This window comes from Lissotriton vulgaris, chromosome 5, assembly GCF_964263255.1.
Source record: "Lissotriton vulgaris chromosome 5, aLisVul1.2, whole genome shotgun sequence".
Lineage (NCBI taxonomy): Eukaryota > Metazoa > Chordata > Amphibia > Caudata > Salamandridae > Lissotriton > Lissotriton vulgaris.
In genome coordinates this window covers 120,836,490-120,857,118 of record NC_141693.1, presented here as the reverse complement: position 1 = coordinate 120,857,118, position 20,629 = coordinate 120,836,490, and the positions used below count along the sequence as shown (strand labels likewise).

At 44.1% G+C, this 20,629-nt stretch overlaps 1 protein-coding gene across 4 annotated transcripts in view; it reads right to left on the bottom strand.

Annotated features, from left to right (window-relative positions):
* PPP1R26 (protein phosphatase 1 regulatory subunit 26) overlaps positions 1-20,629 on the bottom strand; it is a 234,032-nt gene that overhangs the window by 212,820 nt on the left and 583 nt on the right. Inside the window, exons 2-4 of one of the 4 annotated variants that reach the window (XM_086921041.1) lie at positions 10,479-10,651; positions 6,653-6,746; positions 1,301-4,930 (exon numbers count right to left, since the gene is read on the bottom strand). In XM_086921041.1, the coding sequence (XP_086777167.1) occupies positions 1,301-4,878 (3,578 nt within the window). In that variant the 5' untranslated portion in view covers positions 4,879-4,930; positions 6,653-6,746; positions 10,479-10,651. Of the gene's footprint in view, positions 1-840; positions 4,931-6,652; positions 6,747-10,478; positions 10,652-20,629 lie in introns of those variants that run through there. The other 3 variants (XM_086921043.1, XM_086921042.1, XM_086921044.1) reach the window with 3 other exon arrangements.

Here is a 20,629-nt window from a genome sequence, read left to right as displayed (position 1 = left end):
TGTCTGGGGCCGAGGAGGCGTTCATCCATGTTTCTGTTAGGAAGGCGACGTCCGGAGAGATGGTGTCTAGTAGAGTCCAGAGGTCGATGGCGTGAAACCTATGAAACCTTCTTACCCGGAAATTGGCAAAATGAAATGTCAATGTATGTTTGAAAAATAATATGGTATAAACACATGTTCCATGGCACCATGTAATTTGACAAACGAAGGCAACAGTTTAAAAAGTCAGATATTTAGTAAGGTGCTGAAAGTAGAATTGTGAGGTCTCCGACTTAGAAAAGGAATATCAATTTCAGAAATATTTGGCTCTTTGACCAAGAATCATCACCCTCCAGTGGTGCAAGAAAAAAAAGTGTGGAAGGTAAACTAACAGGTCTTTCATTCTTGTGATGAGGTGTGGTAGACATTCAAGTGCTTTGTTATTTAACCCAATGAATTAACGTTTTAGGGACCAGAGAGATTCAATGGTGTAAAAAACCCACTAAGTGAAACAACACTCACCCATTACTTCTCTTCCTGATCAGTATCCAAAATTCAAATCAATGTTTCATTAAATGTATATGACATAGTACACCACTTACTCATTCAAATTGATATCACAGAGTCAGCCATTTCTACGAAACAGGGGTGGTCATATTCTTGACAATGGACATGACGCAAAGACAACATTTACACTGCAAATTATTTAGTGAGATCTTGCCGATATCCACAAGTCAATCAGAAAATTAATCAAAGATCATATTATTTAGTTTGAAGATTATGATAAAGGGTGTTGAGGGGATTGAATAACATTTGAAAAAATGTAGGTAAGAAGCAAGAGAGACACGTAGGCTCTCCAACTGCATATGAAAGAATTAATATTTAATGTATTTATAGTTCGTTCACTTTCTGATGTCAAACTACTAAGAAGCATGTTTAGTAACACCACAAGGCTGAAGAATAGCATCTGCGTTTTATGCTGTAGTATTACACCACAAACTGAATGCAAACGTTAGATCACATAAAACATGTTCATCACGTTGGTGCAATTGCTAGGCAAGACAAAGCGGATTACAGTATGTATGCCCTGTAAAATGATCCATTATCAAAAGTTAGTTAAAGCACTTAAATAATCTTTACAAAATTCTACAAAAATGACTTCCTTCTAAGCAGGTTATACCTACCAAGAGAATGACATATGTACATTATAGTTACATTTTTTCATTGTGCGCTGAAATAGTCTTTACCCTAACCCTTACAATGCATCAAAATGTTTACAACTCATGATATCTACAATGGCTGATATGCAAAAAGTACTTACAAATTAGAGCCCTTTCCTTTTTCTCCTGAATCTTTGTTCTCAACACAAGTGTTAAATCTACATGAGCCTGTATCTACAGCTTCCTCTCTTTGGTCCACTCTGTGAGTATACTTCAAATAAGTGCATTCTAACTGGCTTGGAGGCTTCAAGTTTACTGGGTAACTTTCTTTAAGGACCTTTTGACTGCTGCTTCCCGTTATCTCACTTGTCTTATTTGTAATGTTCTCATTTTCTGTACAGGAGGCAGACTTCTGTCCTGCACCTGCTACTGCCTTTATAGACTGCTGCTCTTTGAGCACATTTAAATGCAGCGGTGACTCTTTCATGCTAGAGTGGCTTTCCTTGCTGACTATTGGATCTACTTCATGCATTTTTCTTGAACTGGCCTGATCAAGCGACAAAACACCAAGTGTCTGCTCATTCAAATTTCCACTCTTAAGAATACCCAATTTCTTGGGCTCTGTGGAAATTACAGGTATCGTAATCAATTGCTTCATGGGTTCTTTTCCCTTATGAACCTCTGAACTTTGTGTAGTTTTAGCAGTTTGCCCATCCAGTCCAAAAGCTACCTTTCTAAGAAGAGCTTGTGCATGACTCTCCCTTGTGGATGGAACAACACTGTATAAATGCTGCCCATTTACAACTACAGTTCTCACCTTCCCTGGAATGTACTGTACGCCAGCTACAAAATTCCCTAAAAAGGTGACTGGAAATGTACTTTTTGAAATGTCAGCACTTAATACAATTTGTCTAAAATTGTTGTTGCCCAGCTTTTCCTGGTGCGCATTAGTGTCTTTATGAAGAATTACGCCTGCTTTCCCACTCGGGCTATTTACTTCATTGGGAATGGGTGTATTTTTCTGAGGAGTTTGTATTTTGACACCATGAGTGTATGTTTCACTTGTGGATGATTCACTCGGTTTTCCTTCACGATCATTCAATTGGTGTGAAGCTACCCTGGAGTCTTGACTCTGCTCCTTTGGTTTCTCAATGCTCATTTGGTGCTGCGGCAGGACCTCCTCCTTTCTTTTCTCGGGTGAGTTCGATACAGACAGAGGATCTCCAGGTTGTACATGACTGATAGACTCTTTGGCCTTTTCAGCCAAAAACTTCCTAATTTCTAGTTCAATGCTATCATCACTGTCCACCGAACTGCTGTCATCGCTTTCCACAATGCACTTTTGCAACAGGGATTCACTTGTAGAAGTGGTACACACAGTATTTGGTGCAACAACTTTCTGTAAAATGTCCGATGCTGAAGAGATGTCAGTCTTCGTTGCAGTTTCCTTTTTCTCCTTCAAGTTTTCATCTGAAACATTCACCTCATTTTGTTGCATCTCTTTGGGTTTCAAAAGACAGCTTTTCAATGCACCAGGGCATTTCAATGAAAGTTCTTTTTGTTTCAAGGCATCAAATGTCTCCAAATCCTGCATTTCAGTTTCGCCAAACCTAACTTTTTTCTTACAGTGCAACTTTTGGTCCTTTGTCCTTTTCTTACATTTTCGCTTTGATCTGAGTAGATCTTTGATTGCAGCATCAAGATCTTCATCACTGTCTAGTGAGCTGCTTTTATCACCCGAACAATTGCGTTGTCTGGTTCGGAAACGACCCCTCTCGTGACCTCCTCCATCAAAAGAAGCCCGTGGCGGCGTCATGTCACCTGAAGCAACTACATGACAAGAAGCCGCTGTGAATCCAGCGGTTACTGCTTGTTGTGCACACTTACCAAACAGGCTATCTTGCAAGGCTTTTGCACCATTGTTCAAATCATTTCCACTGTGGCTCAGGCGATATAACTCCCCCTGTCCAGTCACCTGAGCGCACTCTACTGTTGTGTCAATATTTTCCTTTTCACTAGGTGCAGTTTCTCTTTTCTCTCTCTTTAGTTTCCTTTTGTGAGACAAGGACAGCTTTTTCCCAGGTGGAGAGGTTTGACAGCTGATGATAGGTTTGCTCTGTGGTCTCGTTAGAGGTCTAGGATCCTCAGATTTTAAGCTGCATTCAGATTGTGCTTTTTGAGCCAAGAACGACCGGATTTCTTGTTCGATGCTGTCATCACTATCCACTTCACTGCTATCGGTTTCTGAATGATGCAGGATAATAGGGGAATTAACAGTACTTTCATAAGTGTTAGGATAGTTTTCCACTGGGGCTGGAAATATAGTCTTTGAAATGTCAAGTATGGCCTCAGCACACAGCAGTTCTGCTGCAGATTCTGCTCTGCGCGAGCCCATCAAAGAAATTTCCCTTTGCACAAGGTTATCCTCTGGTGGTGAAGATGGTATGTTGTGTTGAAGTGCTTTAGGATTTGGGCTACAGGCCCTGTTCAACTTTTGGTCAGTTGACTTAGTATTAGTCCGCTTTCTTTTTGTGCCTGTTTTTTTAGGTTCTTCTGCTACAAGGCTTTTTAAGGAAATTGGTGTGATAGAATCAGCACGGTTGGTTATGTGAAACTGACTTTTTAACGAACTACAGTGTTGCACGGTGAATTTACCTTCCTTTTTCTGTTTCTCCATTTGAAAAAGCTTTATGGCCTCCTCAATACCGTCATCGCTGCTTGACCCAGAGGACTCATCCATTGGGCGTTTCACAGTTGGTTCTGGTGCAGCATCAACTACTCGTCTCTGTTCTAACATAGAACACCTAATGTTTGACATTTTAACAGCAGTTGCATTGTCCTTTAGACTCTTGGAGCTTGCAATTGATGTAGAATTTAGACACCTTGACTGTGGCCTGCTTTTGATCGCCTTGGGCTTCCCAAAGACAAATTGTTCAGCGTGTGGTTTCAAAATAGTGCAATTTTTTTCAGGCCCTCCAATGCATTTCTCAGGTTTAACCTTGGGAAGTGATTCGGTTTTCTTGCCAGAAGTAGACCCAACCTTGAGGTTTTCCCTTCGTTTCTTCTCAATTAAGAACTGTTCAATTTCAGCTCTAATACTGTCTTCAAAAGAATCATCACTGTCAGAAGAAACAGGATGGAGCTTTTCACAGATATCTAAACTGGCCTCACTGTAGCTTTCTGAATCTCTTCCAGCCATCCTATCTCGAGGTTTGCTTAGCTGTGAAACCCTAGATTTGAAATATTTATCGCAGTCAATAGTTCTGGAGCACTCTGCATCTGAAGAATGCGAAGGACCACTTTCACCTTTATTTTTCAAGTATTCTTGAATGGCTTCCTCAATATCACGGTCAACAGAATCATCGCTGTCAGAATCCAACACCAATGGTCCAAACTCTATGTTCTCTTCCTCAGTGTTTCCAATCTGACTTGGCAAGCCAACCTTGACGCATTCTTGGGACTGGACTTTAACCACTCTGGCATTTACTGCAAATCCATCAACACATTTATCTCCATGCCTGTTCTTTTGCATAATGCACTCATACTCATTGTTCATGTCAAGCGAAGACTCGTCAGTCTGTAGGTTGGTGATGATCATTTGCACTTTTGCATTGATAGGGGTTCCAGCAATATCCTCCTCAGATTCAGAAAACTGCACAGGAAAATTAAAGCTCTTTGCTCCAAAAGACCCCCATTTTGTCTGCAGAGCAACCACAGGAGGGGGATTCATAAGAAACATTCTAGCAAAAGTTGAAGTCTGCACATAAAATACTTCAAACCAGCCTCACATCCTAAAAGAGAAAAGAATAGTGAATAGGCGTTAGAATATAACCGCAACAGCATTTTATTAGTCTCACATCTGCATGGCGGCATAGCACCTTGAAAAATTCTAAAAGCGCATCTAATATATAACCAATGAAATCTACCATCTCATGAACTCCTCACCACCCATCTTAAAGCAATGAAATATTCACTCACTTTAAAACATTCAACCTCAATATTGCCCCATTACTTCCATTGTACATGTGCACAACAGGCCATTTACAAAGAGTAAGTAACTGAAATAAAGTGGAAGCAGCTCATATTTTAGGCTTAGCCAAGCTTTAAGGGTTTTAAGAAGGTGCAAGGGTTAAGAAAAGGACATATGTAGATTTGACAACAAATAGTATCCCAAAACAAGGCTGCTAAGCATAAAAGAACTGTCACAATGTCAATTTGAAAATCTGGCTCATATTTAAATCGTATGGAGAAAACACCCACAGCAACAAGATAATGCACATTTTAGTTTTTCTGATTTGCCAACCTCTTGGTTGTCAGTGTTTGTCCTTTGATGGCCACCGAGCACAAACAAGCTAACCATCTTGAATTTGTGTTTCTTCTGCATGATGAAAAATGATTACATGGTGGCCACCATGCATGCTCAGCAGCACTTAGTAAAGAATTTTCATATAGAATAAGCAAGTGCATTGCTAGTATATGTATGCTTGTTAACCATTTTTTTTTAAATACAGCATAAGAAAAACCATTAGAAAATGGATGGCGTGCATGCATATGCTTGGTGGTCCATCTTCGATTTTACTTTCTTTCTGTAGGTGACTGGGCGGCACTATTGTCTTTGACAATGCCTGTGAGGCAATTCAACATGCAAAGGCAAAAGCACGAGCAGCTGCAATTTTAAGACATCATGCATGCTAAGAACACAGAGACCGCACACTGATCTGGAAAGCATGGGAGATGTTACCACAGGGACTACTCAAAGCTCTGTCCCATCACAAAAGCCAATGCAAAAATAATGACAATGTCATGTAACCTTACACACAATGCCCTAGTTCTAAGGAAAGCCTGTACAACTAACGGCAAGTTAAATAATGACAATGCCTGAAGGGGGCTGGCAAAAGCCCACTTTCTGTATTGTATGTCTGCGTACAAAATTACTGGAAACACAAGGTCACAGACAGACAAATTGATCAAGACCTTAAAAGAAATCAATGTTGCAACACTACTAATTATGTTTGCCTGTTAAAACCTTGCGTTCTACATAAACGTATTATGTGGCGCCACATAATCTATTCAAATAGGAACAGTACTACAGGATGTAAAAAGGAACACCATGGCACCAATATGAAGCGGGCTCCATCGTGGCAATACAAATGCAGAGAATCCTTTTTGAAATTATAGGTACCATGAATAGCAGAGAATGCTTAAAAGGATGCTCAAAAAGACTGAGTTGGATTTGGCAGGACAGAAGCCACTCCCACTAGAAGAAACGAAGCAAGCACAGGGGACTGCAAGGAAAAAAGTAGCAAATGAACACATTCAAATGTTTGGGGGAAAACACAAGGCTATCTTAAATGTGCTTAGTGTACATAGCTAGTCTAGGAAGCTTAGGTTTATATGTTGGCTTAGGAACACAACCTATTACTTTATGTGCAAATGTTCAACGAATTAGGAGCATTAAAAGAGTCAAGAACTATGCATGAAATCCCTACAATTTCTGAAGCCAATTAGCTTACTTCTGATTGGTTCCGATTGGTCCTTGTCAACCATGTATGCGGGCAACTTCTCGAGATGAAACATCAGCCAAAAATCAATTACGGGTTCATTGACCTGCCAAAATAATAACAAAATGGTGAAAAACATTTTTTTAAAGTGTATATCTCAGGTACGAAGCACAAAAAGCAATAACGAAGTATTCAATTTATACTATTGATTCCCAAATAAACCAAGGGCAATAAACATAGTCTGAATATTACATTTGGTATCATGTCACAAAACATTTCAGGAACGTTTACAAAAAGAACATTTATATTTTCCAAAACTTTCCAAACCAATTTTCGGTAACGTGTCCTATGGGTGGACTCACTATGGTCATCATGTTTCACCTAAGAACTTCATCCAAGATCCAGGAGAGCTAAAGGTGGAGGTAAACCCGGGAGTGGGTGGAGGGGGTGCTGGGAAAGAGGGATAAACAGGCAAGAGGGTTGCAATAGAAAAGCACCTGAAGAGGCGGTTAGGACCCTGGGCTAACACACACCAGCTGGCTCTAAGACCATACGATTGCTTTATGAACATTATGAAGTAGGGGGGGCATGCATGGGAACCAGTACGTCGGCCCTCAACTTCTGCTCACTGCAATTAAGGAAGCCAGTGGCCTTTTGCAGGATGTGCCTCACTTTCACTTCTGGTTAGGGTCTCATCATTTTTTTTTGTTTTTTCTTTCTGAAATATGAACCCCAGTTAGCCACTTGAGTTGTTTCTTCCGCCAATGATTGATGCCACTATTAAGCTTTCTGCCTCTCACCATTTCACCAGAGCTCATATCCACTGCTCTATCTGCGAAGGCGTTGGCCTCACAGTGCATGGCTATAGCCATTGTAAAATGGACAAATATGCAATTTTATTTTTTGGTCACTGTTCTGTTTGTTACCAAGGATATCGTCTCCCAGTTTCTCACAATGTTTGTGCATACCAGGAACATGTGCAACAGGTATGCAGCACAAGGGCTGCACCTGAGGCATAGGTCAGGAACAGTCCCATGGAATCTACGAGATATTATGTAAATGTGGTGTGCAGACTCCCACCACCCGATTTATCTGGGGGCCAAAAGTAAGACCCGCATCAAACCGCACCCCCAGATTGCGTGCCTCTTGGCAGGGGGTTGGGGTTGGTCCAAGGCAGGGTGGCCACCATGCCGACGACCAGGCAGACTGGGCTCTCCCCACCACCAGCACCTCCGTCTTGCTTCCGTTCAGCTTCAAACAATTGATGGCCATCCATTCGGCAAGATCTTTCATGCACGAGCGGAAGCCATCGGCAGCAAGACAGGGCGCGTGCGATAGGGAGATCACCAGCTGCGTGTCGTCGGCGTAAGAGACCAGTTGGAGGCCATGGCTCTCCACAATCGAGGCAACAGGCGCGACATACATATTAAAGAGGGTTGGGCTCAATGACGAGCCCGGTGGCCCGCCTTGGCCCAGAGACACCCCCCTTGAATAGCAGTCTCCTTGCCTGACTCGAAAGCTTCTCCCCTTGAGGAAATCTTGGATCCATCTCAGCGCGGTGCCAGAGATGCCACCTCTGTTCAGACACTGTAGCAAGATGTTATGCGCTACAGTGTCGAACGCCGCGCTGAGGTCCAACAGGATCAAAGCCATAGTTTGGCCTGCATCCACACCCTCTCTCAGATGTTCCGTGGCCATAAGAAGGGCGGACTCGGTAGAATGTCGTGGCCTAAAGCCAAACTGCGTCGCATGGAGCAGTCCCTTCTCTTCCACGTGCTTCATAATTTGGGTGTTGACCACCTTTTCCGCCACTTTGGACAGAAAAGGCAGGAGGGAGATGGGCCTCAGATTCTCTAGTACCTCGAAGCCTAAGTGGGGTTTCTTCCGGAGCGGGAGCACCACCGCCTGTTTCCACCCCTCAGGCAGCTTTCTCGATCCGAAAGAGACATCGAGGACGTGCCTTATATAAGGCTCCAGGACTTCCAAACTATCTGCCAGGCGTTTTGGCGACACCGGGTCCCACGGGGACCCTGATTTGACAGAGCGGCACACCACTACTAATTCCTCGAGAGGAGGGGTGCGGAAGTGTGTAATATGCCCTGCCGTCCCCGTGTCCCCCAATGCTATCTCAGGGTCAGACCCTGTCGGCGGATTAGGGAAAGTCGAGTAGATCTTCTCTACCTTAGCGGAGAAATATTCGGCAATCCGGTCACATGACTCCGTTGAGCAACTCTCCGGCTCTGTGGGTGCATTTACCGAGGTCAAGGATTTATAGATGCCGAAGAGTTCTTTGGCGGAATTTTCCGCCCCCTGGATTTGTCCAGCATAGTAGGCTGCCTTAGACTTTATCAGCCTATGGTGAAGGCGCCTTTTTTCCAGAAACAATTCCCTGGCCTTGTTATCATAAGACACCCTCCAGACTTTTTCTGCCCGCCTACAGTCCGCCTTTGTTAGCCTCAGCTCAGTACTGAACCATGGGGCTGAACGGTCTTTCCGGGCACATATGGGTGTGCGGCAGAGTGGGGCTGTCTGGTCAAGCGCTTCAGTGATGCACTGATTCAGGTTAGAGACCGCTGTTTCTATGTCTTCGCCCCCAGGCTGACCGTCCCTACTTAACGCTTGATTAAAATCCTCCACCGAGAATTTAGCCCACTTCCTCCTAAGATAATTAGGGGGTGCCTTCACCCACATAAGCCAGGAGCCCAGTCACCAAGGGAGCTAGTCAGTCAGGATGTGTCCATCACTCTGGTTTGATCCGAAGTTAGTGCAATTTGAAACAGGGCAAATACCAATGATCCCGGAAGCGGAGTTCTCCACGTTCCACCCTCCCATCGGTCGCCCCAACAGTGGAAGCCAGATGCCAAAACTAAAATGTTATGGGGTTTTCGGTGAAGGAAGCGGTTGTGCTAACCAGAGGTGAGTTGTGTACTCAAAGTGTGACCCACTGAGCTACCTCATCACTCATACTCCATGCACATCTGCTGGCTTAGAGACCATGAGGTTGAAATAGCTCTAACACCTTTCCAAATGAAAGGAGGCAGGCCTATGCTGGGGCATCAGGGGAAATGCACTGATCTGTACTGGTGTGATAGGGGGTCCTCCGGAGACCTTTTGGATTGAAGGAATGAAAATGAGGACTCAAGCACCAGATGCATCACGTGAACCTGCGTAGTGTACCACGAAAAAGACTTGCGCCCAGCACTTAGGGGTTGACTGCAGAAAGTGATGCAGTGAGCCCTGATTGTAAGAAATTGAATTAGAACATCCAAAGTGTGGGAGGCATTAGGAATGCGCTCTGTGGAGTCGCAAGTACAGGTCCACAGAATATTTCAACGGATAGAAGAAAATGTAGGCACTGGGCTGCGCTGGCATGCTGGCTTGCCCATGGAAAAATGCCTGAAAGCTGCCACATTTGAAACAGTCGGCCCTACACTTTACGGCTATACATTTTGTATTTTCCCCTTCCCACAATGCAGACATTCTCAGTCAGTTAATGCACACTGCTGAGGGTGACTATGTTCCACGTGTTAAACTGTATGTCTGAATATAGATAAAGGACCACAACTTGTATGTGAGTAGGAGGTCATGTACGTGGCCTCATGCTGTTTTCATGGTTTTATAACCACTGTGGATTCGACAAATATTCTGTTTCCATCTTCCACTGAGCCAATATCTTAGTAAGCAAAGAACGTCAATCAGAAGGCCTTTAGAAAGTCTTGTTAAAATAGGACCACTCTACAGTTTGAGGATAATATCACAGATATTGCTCAACTTACAAGGCATTCTTTGCTTATTAGTAAAGCAGATAACATCTCTGTATAAATTAATTACCAATTACCAGAAGCAGCTGGTGCAGTTGAGATGGAATCCAGAGATTATGAAAAGATGCAGACCTGCAGTCTTGTTGTCACTTGCACTCACTAAAAAGTTACTGCATTTTGACATCACTGGGCTCAGACTGGGTGCCAGCCATATGGACAGCTGCGCTGGTGCGAGTACCTCAGCCTACACCTGTCAGGAAACAAAACACTTTGTGTTAATGGTTTTACCAATATATTAGGCGTTAAAACTCATCCACATTTCCTTGCAACATATTGATTTGCTGCTCCACCTGCCAAAGTTGACAAGAGTCCAAACACTTCATGTTACTTGTGACATTTGCATTTAAATTAAATGGATTGGATGAAAACTGAAGGGTGAGGAAGATGGTTTAGGTAAAATTAGTTAATAAAACTTGGGGAACTTATTTTTCTATTCAACATTTTAAGTGCCTATACCCATCTACCATGGCACAATATCGATTGACCCGAGAGGGTGTCACCTCCTATATTTGGAGGGAGGAGACAGTCTTCTTCATTTGCATTGCTAAGTGGGCTATCAACATTGTGATTTAAGGCTGCTCTAGCAGTATACCACCAAAGAAATTCATATCAGGCTGGCTAGGTCCATATTCCTGAGTTAACTCGTAAAAGTGTTAGACGGCCAATAAGCCTGGCTGAAAGTTATTCTCCGCTCTAATCTGAGTGGTAACACTCAACATCTGAATTTTGTTTACATATTCACACAGTATGTTTTTATTCGCTTTAAACTTCCCTTTAAGTGTACCAAATATGCATGTCTTATCATAAATATGCATGTCTTATTATATCATGTCTTTATAGGTGTTTCACTTTGAAGCATGTTTAAATTGCGGTGCATAGCATTTTAAAAAGCATGGTGTACTTGACTTCCAAGTCTTGTTCCCATAACTTGTATTTTCCATCTTCATCGCTTGCTCCCATCAAAGCTGGCAGCAAGAGTGGCCGTAATGGCTAGGGTCAATGCAGTCGTCATTTTCAGTCTTCTCTGTAGGGATGTCTTTCTTCTTCCGCAGATCTAATTTCTAGGTCAGGGGGAGCCTTTTAAATACTAAAAATTTAGAGGGAGTAGTAGGGAAGGCCAGTTGGGCACCTAACCTGGTGTGACTACACCCACTATTATGCCACCCTCCTATAAATTGAAGGAGTGCCCTCATTTTAAAGATGGAGGGGACTGAAAGGTGTGCTCTACTTCGCCTCCTCTACCAGAGGGGTGGAGTTGGCACAAGTGGGCACACCTAGCCATTTTCAATTTTGCCGCTGGTTATCCCGCCCAAAGTGGAGGTGAAAACCGGGGGCTGCCATCTGCTGAGGTGTTGCATTACGATGGCGGCAGACCTTTGAAGATTCCGCTTCGAGCACTGGTCCATCCGGGGGCAGGAGTTGACACACCTCTGCCCAGGATGTGCATTGTTTCTGGTCCCAGAGAGCAGACGCTCTGCACCTAAGGGTCCACAAACTTTTCTGTGGGTGGCAAGCTAAATAAAGCCAGCCAGTTCCCACACCATGGTAAGTAGGTTTTCAGGGGGCACCACTGAAGTGTCCTCTAAATATGCTTTAATAAATCTCACACAGGCATCAGTGTGGATCACAAGGAGTTGTTTGATACCAAACACTCCTGGGTTCAGTGAGCCACCATGGTACTAGGGAACTAGAGTTGTCAAGTTTTCAGCACATATACTTCCTATGGCTTTTCAGGCACATACAAAACTTAAGAATGGACCTACCGGCCCGACCTGGTACACGTAGACCAGTCAGGTTTCATGCCGCGTAGGAGCACGAGACACAATCTGCGGCGCATGTATGGGGTAATGTATAAGACGGATGGTGAGGTGAACACACTGCGTTGATGGCGCTGGACGCCTCCATGGCATAGAGTGGCTGTACCTATTCATGGTCCTGCAGCGACTGCGCTTTGGTCCAACTTTTTGCAGCTGGGTGTGCCTCCTGTATGAACGGCCGATGGCACGTGTGCGGGTCAACGGCACAGTGTCCAGAGCTTTCCCGCTCCGGCGGGGCACGAGGCAGGGGTGTCCTCTTTCCCCCCTCTTGTTTGCCTTGGGGCTGGAGCCATAGGCCAATTGGGTAAGGAGAGACAGGTCGTTCTGGGGCCTGTCATTGACCGATGACTGGGAGGAGCGCATTAGCCTTTCGCTGATGACAACGTGCTATATATGGCTAGGCCCTTGGGAGCTATTCGGGCTATCGTATTAATTGGGCAAAGTCGGTAACTTTTCCCCTCTCAGGCCCTCCTCCGCGGATACCGTCCAGGTGCCCTGTGATGGTGGTGAGTGATGGTTTCAAGTACCTGGGGGTCTTCGTCACCAGAGACAGAGCGGAGTTCCTTGCCAGAAACCTTGAGCCTCAGTTGTTGCGCCTTCTCACTGATGTCTGTGATTGACGTGCACTGCCTCGGTCTCTGATGGGTCGTGCAGCGATGTTTAAAATGTTATCGTTACCTCGCCTCTCGTATGTCTTGCAGAACACACCGTATCCGATCCCGCAGGGGCTCTTCAAGCGAATATCTCAGGCAGTGAGGACGCTCCTTTGGGATGGGGGCAACCCCTGGATTGCGTTGCGGAAGCTAACAAGGGGGGGGGGTGTACGACGGTGGGCTGGCCCTGCCGGACGTGCAGTTGTATTATTGGGTGTCTCAGCTACAGGTAGTAAATGACCGAGTCTACGCAGATAGGTCGGAACCGGCCTATAGGGTGGATCGATTTGCGACACCGGACGGGAATTGAGAATCTCTGTTATATACCCGGAAGATGCGTGCGGTGTGGCCCTCACATACTGCAGTGGTGGTCCAACGTTGGAGGGAGGCGAACAAATTCCTGGGATGGACGGGATCCCTGATGGGTAGGACTCCCTTGTGGATTGGGGAACAGCTGAGTGAGGTGGCTCGATTGGGGGGCTTTAGGGGTTGGCAATTGATTGGTATTGACTATTTGGGCAATGTTTGGAGGGGAAGACGCCCCCCGCTCCTTTGACTACTTGCAGAAGGAATATGATCTCCGGGACTCGCAGCGTTACCATTACCTACGCCTTGTTCATGCTATACGTGCCCATATTCGTGGAGGCGCATCTGTTCCGGAATATTCCCTCAGGGAGGATCATTTACTCCTTGATCCCATTCTTGAAAAGCCCAAGTCCACGATATATCGGAAGCTAATAAACAACATGCCTGATCCTTTAGTGTCATTAAGGGCGACTTGGGAGCGAGACCTAGGCCCCATGGAAGATGAAGATTTGCAGGACGCCCTGCAGAGTCCCCGGGAGATCGCGATCCGTGTTAGGTTTCGGCTTGTGCAACTCAAAATCCTCCATCGAGTATACTACCCTTGCACCCTACTACATTCCTGGGGGGTGCCAGTCTGCTTTGTGCGCGCGCGAAAGGGGGTGGGGAATGTCCTACCACATACTGTGGGAGTGCCCAGAGATTGTCCCCTATTGGACCAGGGTCACGGGCATAATGGCGGAGGTGGTTGGTTCTCCGGTCCCGAGGGTGCCCAGATGGTTACTCCTAATGATAAAAGGCCCCACCGATTGGACCAGGTATGGAGAACTCTGGCTGGCAATGGTGGTGGGAGTTGTGTAACGGAACATTGCCAGGGCCTTGGGGGCGTCGGCTCCTCCACAGTGGGACCAGTGGGAGCGGGACCTCGATTGGTGTCCGAGAGCAGAGGAAACCATTTACAAAAGTAGGGGGTGCCCCAAAAAGTGGAAGAAGATTTGGGGGCCCTGGAGAAGGTACAGGTGAATGGGGGGTTGTTTCCACTTTGAATGTTCAGTTAATGCTTAATGGTGACTATCCTGTGCACTGTACACTTCCTATTTGTCTGATGAAATGTGACCAATTGATTGACATGTCAAATGAAATGAGCAATGTTAATAAAAAGAGTTATATATAAAAAATAAAAAAAAAGTAAAAAGACGAATGGACTTACGGTACTGTAGGGGCATATCTACTCATGCAGATATGCCTTCACCTGTGGTAGAGTAAACCCTGCCTTAGGGCTGGAAGGCCTGCTAGAGGGGTGACTTACCTATACCTACATGCAGAGCTAGTTGGGTGCCATGTCAACTAACATGTTTCACCTCGCCAGGGCATGCAAGCTGCAAGTGCAGTGGAATGGTCCTGGTGAGGGGAGTCCCAGGGAACCCTCTTCAGCTCCGCGAACCTATGTACCCAGGGTACCACTTATCAGGAATTTACAGGGGGCAGAAGTACCAATTGTGGATATGTTTTAGGGAAGAAGTGCGGGCACACAGGACCTGGTTGGCAGGGACTCTGTGCACTACACTCGGAACCACATCAAATAACAGGCAAAAAGTAGGAGCTTACCATGTCAATAGAGGCACTTTCCCACAGGCAATTAAAGATTTCAGGAGCAAAAAAATCATATACGTGTGTGGGCATGGTAGAGATGGATCTATACCGCATGAGTAGCGGCAAATCACTTCCAGCTCCCACCCTCCTCCTCCAGCGTCTTGAGGCAGGGGAGTGGCTGAGGAGACTGGGGTAGACTAGCATGCTGAAGGCCCAAGTCTGTAACCTGAAGCAGCTCCTCAACAGGGTTTAAAGAAAAGAAAGAAAGAAAAAACCACACACTGGTAGGAGGTGGCAGGCAGCACACAAGAAACAATAGAATTTGGTTGAGACTCTACAGGGGGTCAGTGTAGTGACGAACAGCAGCGAGACTGCCAATTCAGATTTACACTACACTAAAAGTAACAGCAGTATGGTGGTGGCCCGGGGGAGGGCGGAGAAACAGGTCAAGTTTTTTTTTCAAGGGGAGAAGACATCTGATTGTTGTCGACAAAGACCCCCCTCCCCCCACCCCCCAATTCATACACCCCGGTTTGATAATTCCTATTAAAAGGGAAGTGTGACATTAATAAATGCCTCCAGAATCATCAATGGACTTGGATGCCAAGATAGTTCCCCCTTTGCTAATGGTTAAATAAATAAATGAATAAATCCGTATTTTTGTAAAGCGCGAACTACTGCCCAGAGTCACATTGTGCAGAGCTGAGCTGCTGCCAGAGCCGGGGATAGAACCGTGGACCCTGGGCCCCGAAGTCTGCTGCCCTGGCCACTGCACCACACCTCTCCACAATGGTTGAGGTGCTTTATTATAGACGCAGCAGGTTTTGAGATCTGCTGAAAGCCAAGGTGGGGCAGACTATCCCCATATGACCCATGCCACTGCTTGCTGTGCATATCTGGGCACACTGGAGGAGCGCCAGACTTAAGTCAGGGTACTTAATGAGACCACTATGCAAGCTGGCACTCAGAGGGTCGGTCTCTGCTATGCCGCCTAAGGAGTCCAAAGCCAGAGGTATGAAAGGGAAGAAACTGCAGCAGCCATGTGTTTCTAAGCCAGCCCCAACCTTCTTCAGCTCAGAACAGTTTCCGGGGTAGGGGGCGCTTAGTACAGATTTCAGACAACAATGCTCACTTTATTGATCAAATAATACAAGGAGGGATGTCGAGTCCAGAGCGATTACAGCGGATGCCATCAATGAAGATGTGCTGGGGAGGATAACATTCTTGCTGCACAGGATACAGGTGGAAGGCAAGATCTGCAAAGAGGACAATAATAGTGACTGTTCCACAAGTCTTGAGAATAAGAATCAAGCACCAAGTATAACTAGGCTAAGTTCAACACCTGAGATTACTGTGGAGACTATTGCCATCTCAGCAGACAACACTCATTGTCCGATTGCTCCCTCTTGACAGGGAGGATACTAATACAATGTTCTATATTTCATTGGAACAAGAATGGAACTGGACCTCTAGCATATTAATCTTGGACATCTGAGGGAATATGTGCCGAGACCCAAAGTAGGCGCGCAGGTCAGCCAACCCCTACTATAAGAGTTGTGATCCCAGAGGATAAAGAACAAGGGGAGCGTGCTCTCCCGCAATATGCCCAACTGCTGTGTGGAGCTAGGCATCTTTAACAATGTGTTGCTCAAAAATATTGTAGGTGAAATAAAACTTTTCAAGAGACAGCAGTGTGATTTTACAAATGGAATTAAGCAACGCTTGGGGACGTTATAGGGCCAAAAAATGGCTCAGAGGAGAATGTGGCACTATGCAAAGATATCTGGCAGAAAAAGAATGAGCCAACTTCTGTAAAATGCTGATCTTTTCAAAACAGTAGTTCTATAGGACGCCCAAGCTTTTAAATTAAATAAATTGTGGTTGTCCGTATCAATGTTTCAGGTGTAGAATAGCAAATAGTGGGCACACATTATATGGTACTGTGGTAATTAGGGTCATTTCTAGGAAGGTATTTGTATATTCTTAGATTACTAGTTAAAGAAGCAAATACCACAAAACCCCATTTTGGTACTTTTGGTCTAATGCCCATGATGGGCAATCTCTGGAGGCTCCAGAAACTGGTGTGTATTGCTATGTTGGTGTATCAGCCACTGCTTCAACAGAGGTGGACCTCAAAGTGTGTACCCTGTTTTTAGACTGGCTGAAGATAACAAAGTAAGTGCGGAAAAATATAGCTTTGCCAGGTCAGAAAATACAATGAAATGTTATAGTCTGGGGCCCTTTCTGCAATAATTTAAGTTTTTAAGAGAACTTAATCTGACTTTGATGGTTTTTTGGGGATGTTTGTAGTCTCTATGGTGGGTATTTTTTGTACTGTATGTATGATACTGCTTTGAGTGTTTGTCAATGTAATGCAAAATTGTACATCAGAAATAAAAACAAAAATAATTTTTGAAAAAGTGGGCACAACTTCGCTTTGGAAGCCAAGAAATTTAGGGGGTGACATGGAAGTTAAGGATTCTTGGGAACCTCCCCGACACGCCAGAATTAGCAGATGATCAACTTGAGATGTGCATAATAGCCAATTCAGTTTTGGAAAAACATTCCTTATCAAACTGTATCCTGAGTAGCTACTGAGGGTCACAATCACTTTGGAAGTAATTTGTTACCAAAGATTTGATAAACGTCATGGAATACATCAGTACTGATCTTTGTTACCCAGCAGTCCTGCCACTACACCCTCTATCCAATCACTCTTCCCAGGTTCCACCAATCAATTTCTGACTCTACCTTTACTGCATTCACCAACTTCTCTCTGGGTCAACTCATCCTTCATTCAAATGCATTTCCCTTTTTATGAGACAGTGACATGTTGCTGGCGGTACACCCTAGTTGCTATGTTCTCAATATTTGTAATGTATGCCAAGAATCTCAAGTAGTTTTATTATAGAGTGCACCTACACTCATTATCTAGTTGCATACTGGACTAATGAATCTACTTCAGTGATCAGTTTGACCTCATGGACAGGTTTGAACCTTGGCAAGTCTACTCAGCCTTTCATTCTCCCACGGTTGATAAAGAGTACTGCTCAGTTGAGTACCACACACCTGTTATTTCAGCACCAATAGTCCGTTCTGAATAAACATGCAATTTACAAATACACACCATTTTGTGTAGAATGCACATACAAGTAAGGAAACTGTATTGGAGCACTAACAAAAACATACCAGCTGGTATTATATATAGCATAATTACCCTAGTCTCTAGAGTTAGGTAGAGTAAAGCATCACTGTGAAGGCCCTTTGCCATGCCCTATGTACCTCATGGTTGTTAGAGGCCATAGTTCCCTTACCTGCCGAAAATGGTCACACCATCTGATACGCAAATACTCCTTTAACGGTAATCCCCAAAGACAATTTTCAGTTGTCTCAGGGCCATGGCTCAATGGATGACTTGGAGCCATCTTGAATTAAATGCTTCCAAAACAGAAATACTTATGTGTAGCGATTGGAAACATTAGGGCCCGCTCACTGCGTGGCTTGATGATCTGGGAAAACCTCCTACAGTATCAAAAGTAAGAAACTTCGGAATTCCCATTGACTCCAAGCTATTGATGAATGCCCAAGTGAATAAGCCAGCAAGATCAAACTTGGTTACTATAAAAACACTGCAAGAAATGTTACTGCATATAGGATTTCCACACATGGTTCAGGCTACCATCTCCCTTGTTCTGTCCAAAATAGAATCTACCAAGGATCACCTTTAACAACCATGAAAAGACAACGGATGCAGAACTCGGCTGCCAGACTACTCTTACATATAAAACCACAGGACCACATCTTCCCTGCCTTGAAAGCCCTGCATTGGTTACCCATTGCCAGAAGATCCATGTTCAAGCTGCTTTGTATCACCTAAGAGTAATACATGGAACGGGACCGCTCTCTCTCAGGATTATAAAAAATAAAAATAAAAATCTCCAAACACATTCAGCAATGTAACCTAAGCTATAGAGTGGCACCTTGCCTCAAAATCCCAACATACGAGAAAAAAACATGGGTGGCACATTCTTCTCTGTTCAAGCAGCCAAACTATCTAACACTTTACTACCTCCCACCCCCCCCCAAAAAAAAACATAAGATCCACAGATACCCACCTTATCTTCAGGAAACTGCTCAAGAATTTGCTCTTCCCCACATAACCATCATACGCAAACAGAAATATACAGCATTTCCCTGTATAGAAGCATTTATTTGTACCATAGGTATGTACCTATATGTATACATACGTATTGCTTTGTATAAATTTGTAGAAAAATTGTGTTGTAAAAAAAAAATTAGATATTCATTAGTTCCCTTAACGAACGTAAATATTAATGATGGTTACATTATTCTGTTTTTAACATGCATATAAGTTACTACAAAATAACTAAATATTATCATAATTATTTATCCACAATCGAATTACAAAAAAATATATAAAGTTAAAATACAACAAAACTGAAAAGCCGGAGTTTATTTAATGCAACTTTAATCTACATACACCACCTTCCATACGGATCTATATACCCAACTGCACTTATGAACCTACATATGTATTACTTTTCATCTAATTCAGCATATCCAATGCACTACTCTATTTCTCCTACTATACCGCTCTCAATATAACCTCTACCTCAACTCTATACCTCATCTAAAACCTCTTTCTACTACTCTTTCCAGTGAAGTACCCTATACCTCTATCAATATATCCTCCCCTTCACCCATTCATCCAGAACCCCATACCACTAATACGAACCCAAAAATAACCCTTTTCCCCTTCTATGCCTCCTTGCATCATCTCATGCAACTTTTACTATTCCGAACCCCAAAAGAAGCCTTTCTAAACCCTTCCGTCTCTTGTCCCTCCACCTCCTTTTTACTCATCTTAGGCCACCTCCAACTGCTATGAGTTCCAAAACATCCCTCCACTATCCTTCTCTATCCAAATAACAGCCTAACATGTCCACCATTTTTCATTTAGTATCATATTTCACTATATTAATTCACCACCAATCAATCCTTTATGGGTTCAAGTACCATGCTACTCGCCAAAAAAAGTGCTTCAACACCACATAAGGAGTAGCAAGCACTATATAAATGCCAACCTTTAACCCTCTTCAAATAATTCTCAACTCAAATAACTGACTAACATATCCACCACTCAAATTGCTTTCATTTTTCATTATACTGATTCACCACTAATCCTGTATGGGTTCCGGAGTAGTGTGCTACAAGCAAAAAAAAAAAAAAGTGTTCGTCGCATTGTCAGGGGTTCAGCGCTATATAAATGCAATACATTGTATAGTGTCTAGTTGTAGCAGTGGGGCAACCACGTGTTCTCAGCAAGAGGGAAGTTTCCTGTCCCGGAAGTGGGTCGACCTCAAAAGTGAGCACAATGATTGCCATAATTAATAAGCAATTGGGCTTAGCTGCACTTTCATGTAACAGGCACTTGCTAGTAGTGAACAATCACAGTACCTTCCGATAGTATTGCTTCGAACATGAATCGAATTAGATTCTCACGTGGAGCCAGATGCATTCAATAAAGAATTCGCATCTGCAAACGGCAAAAACAGTCCACCGCCACTGAATGATATTCTGCTATGCATTAAACCGATTTTAGGACGCTCAAATTATTGAAATAACAGATTCGATTTGGCTTCTTTTTTTTTACAAACAAGCCCCAGCGCGCTTAACTGCAGTATTTTAAGACCCGGATAGTTCCGCCTTAAAGGCTAGTGCCCTGTATGCCCTCTAAGCAGGATTAAAGAAGAGCATTAAGGACCGAGCTGAGGTAGGTGC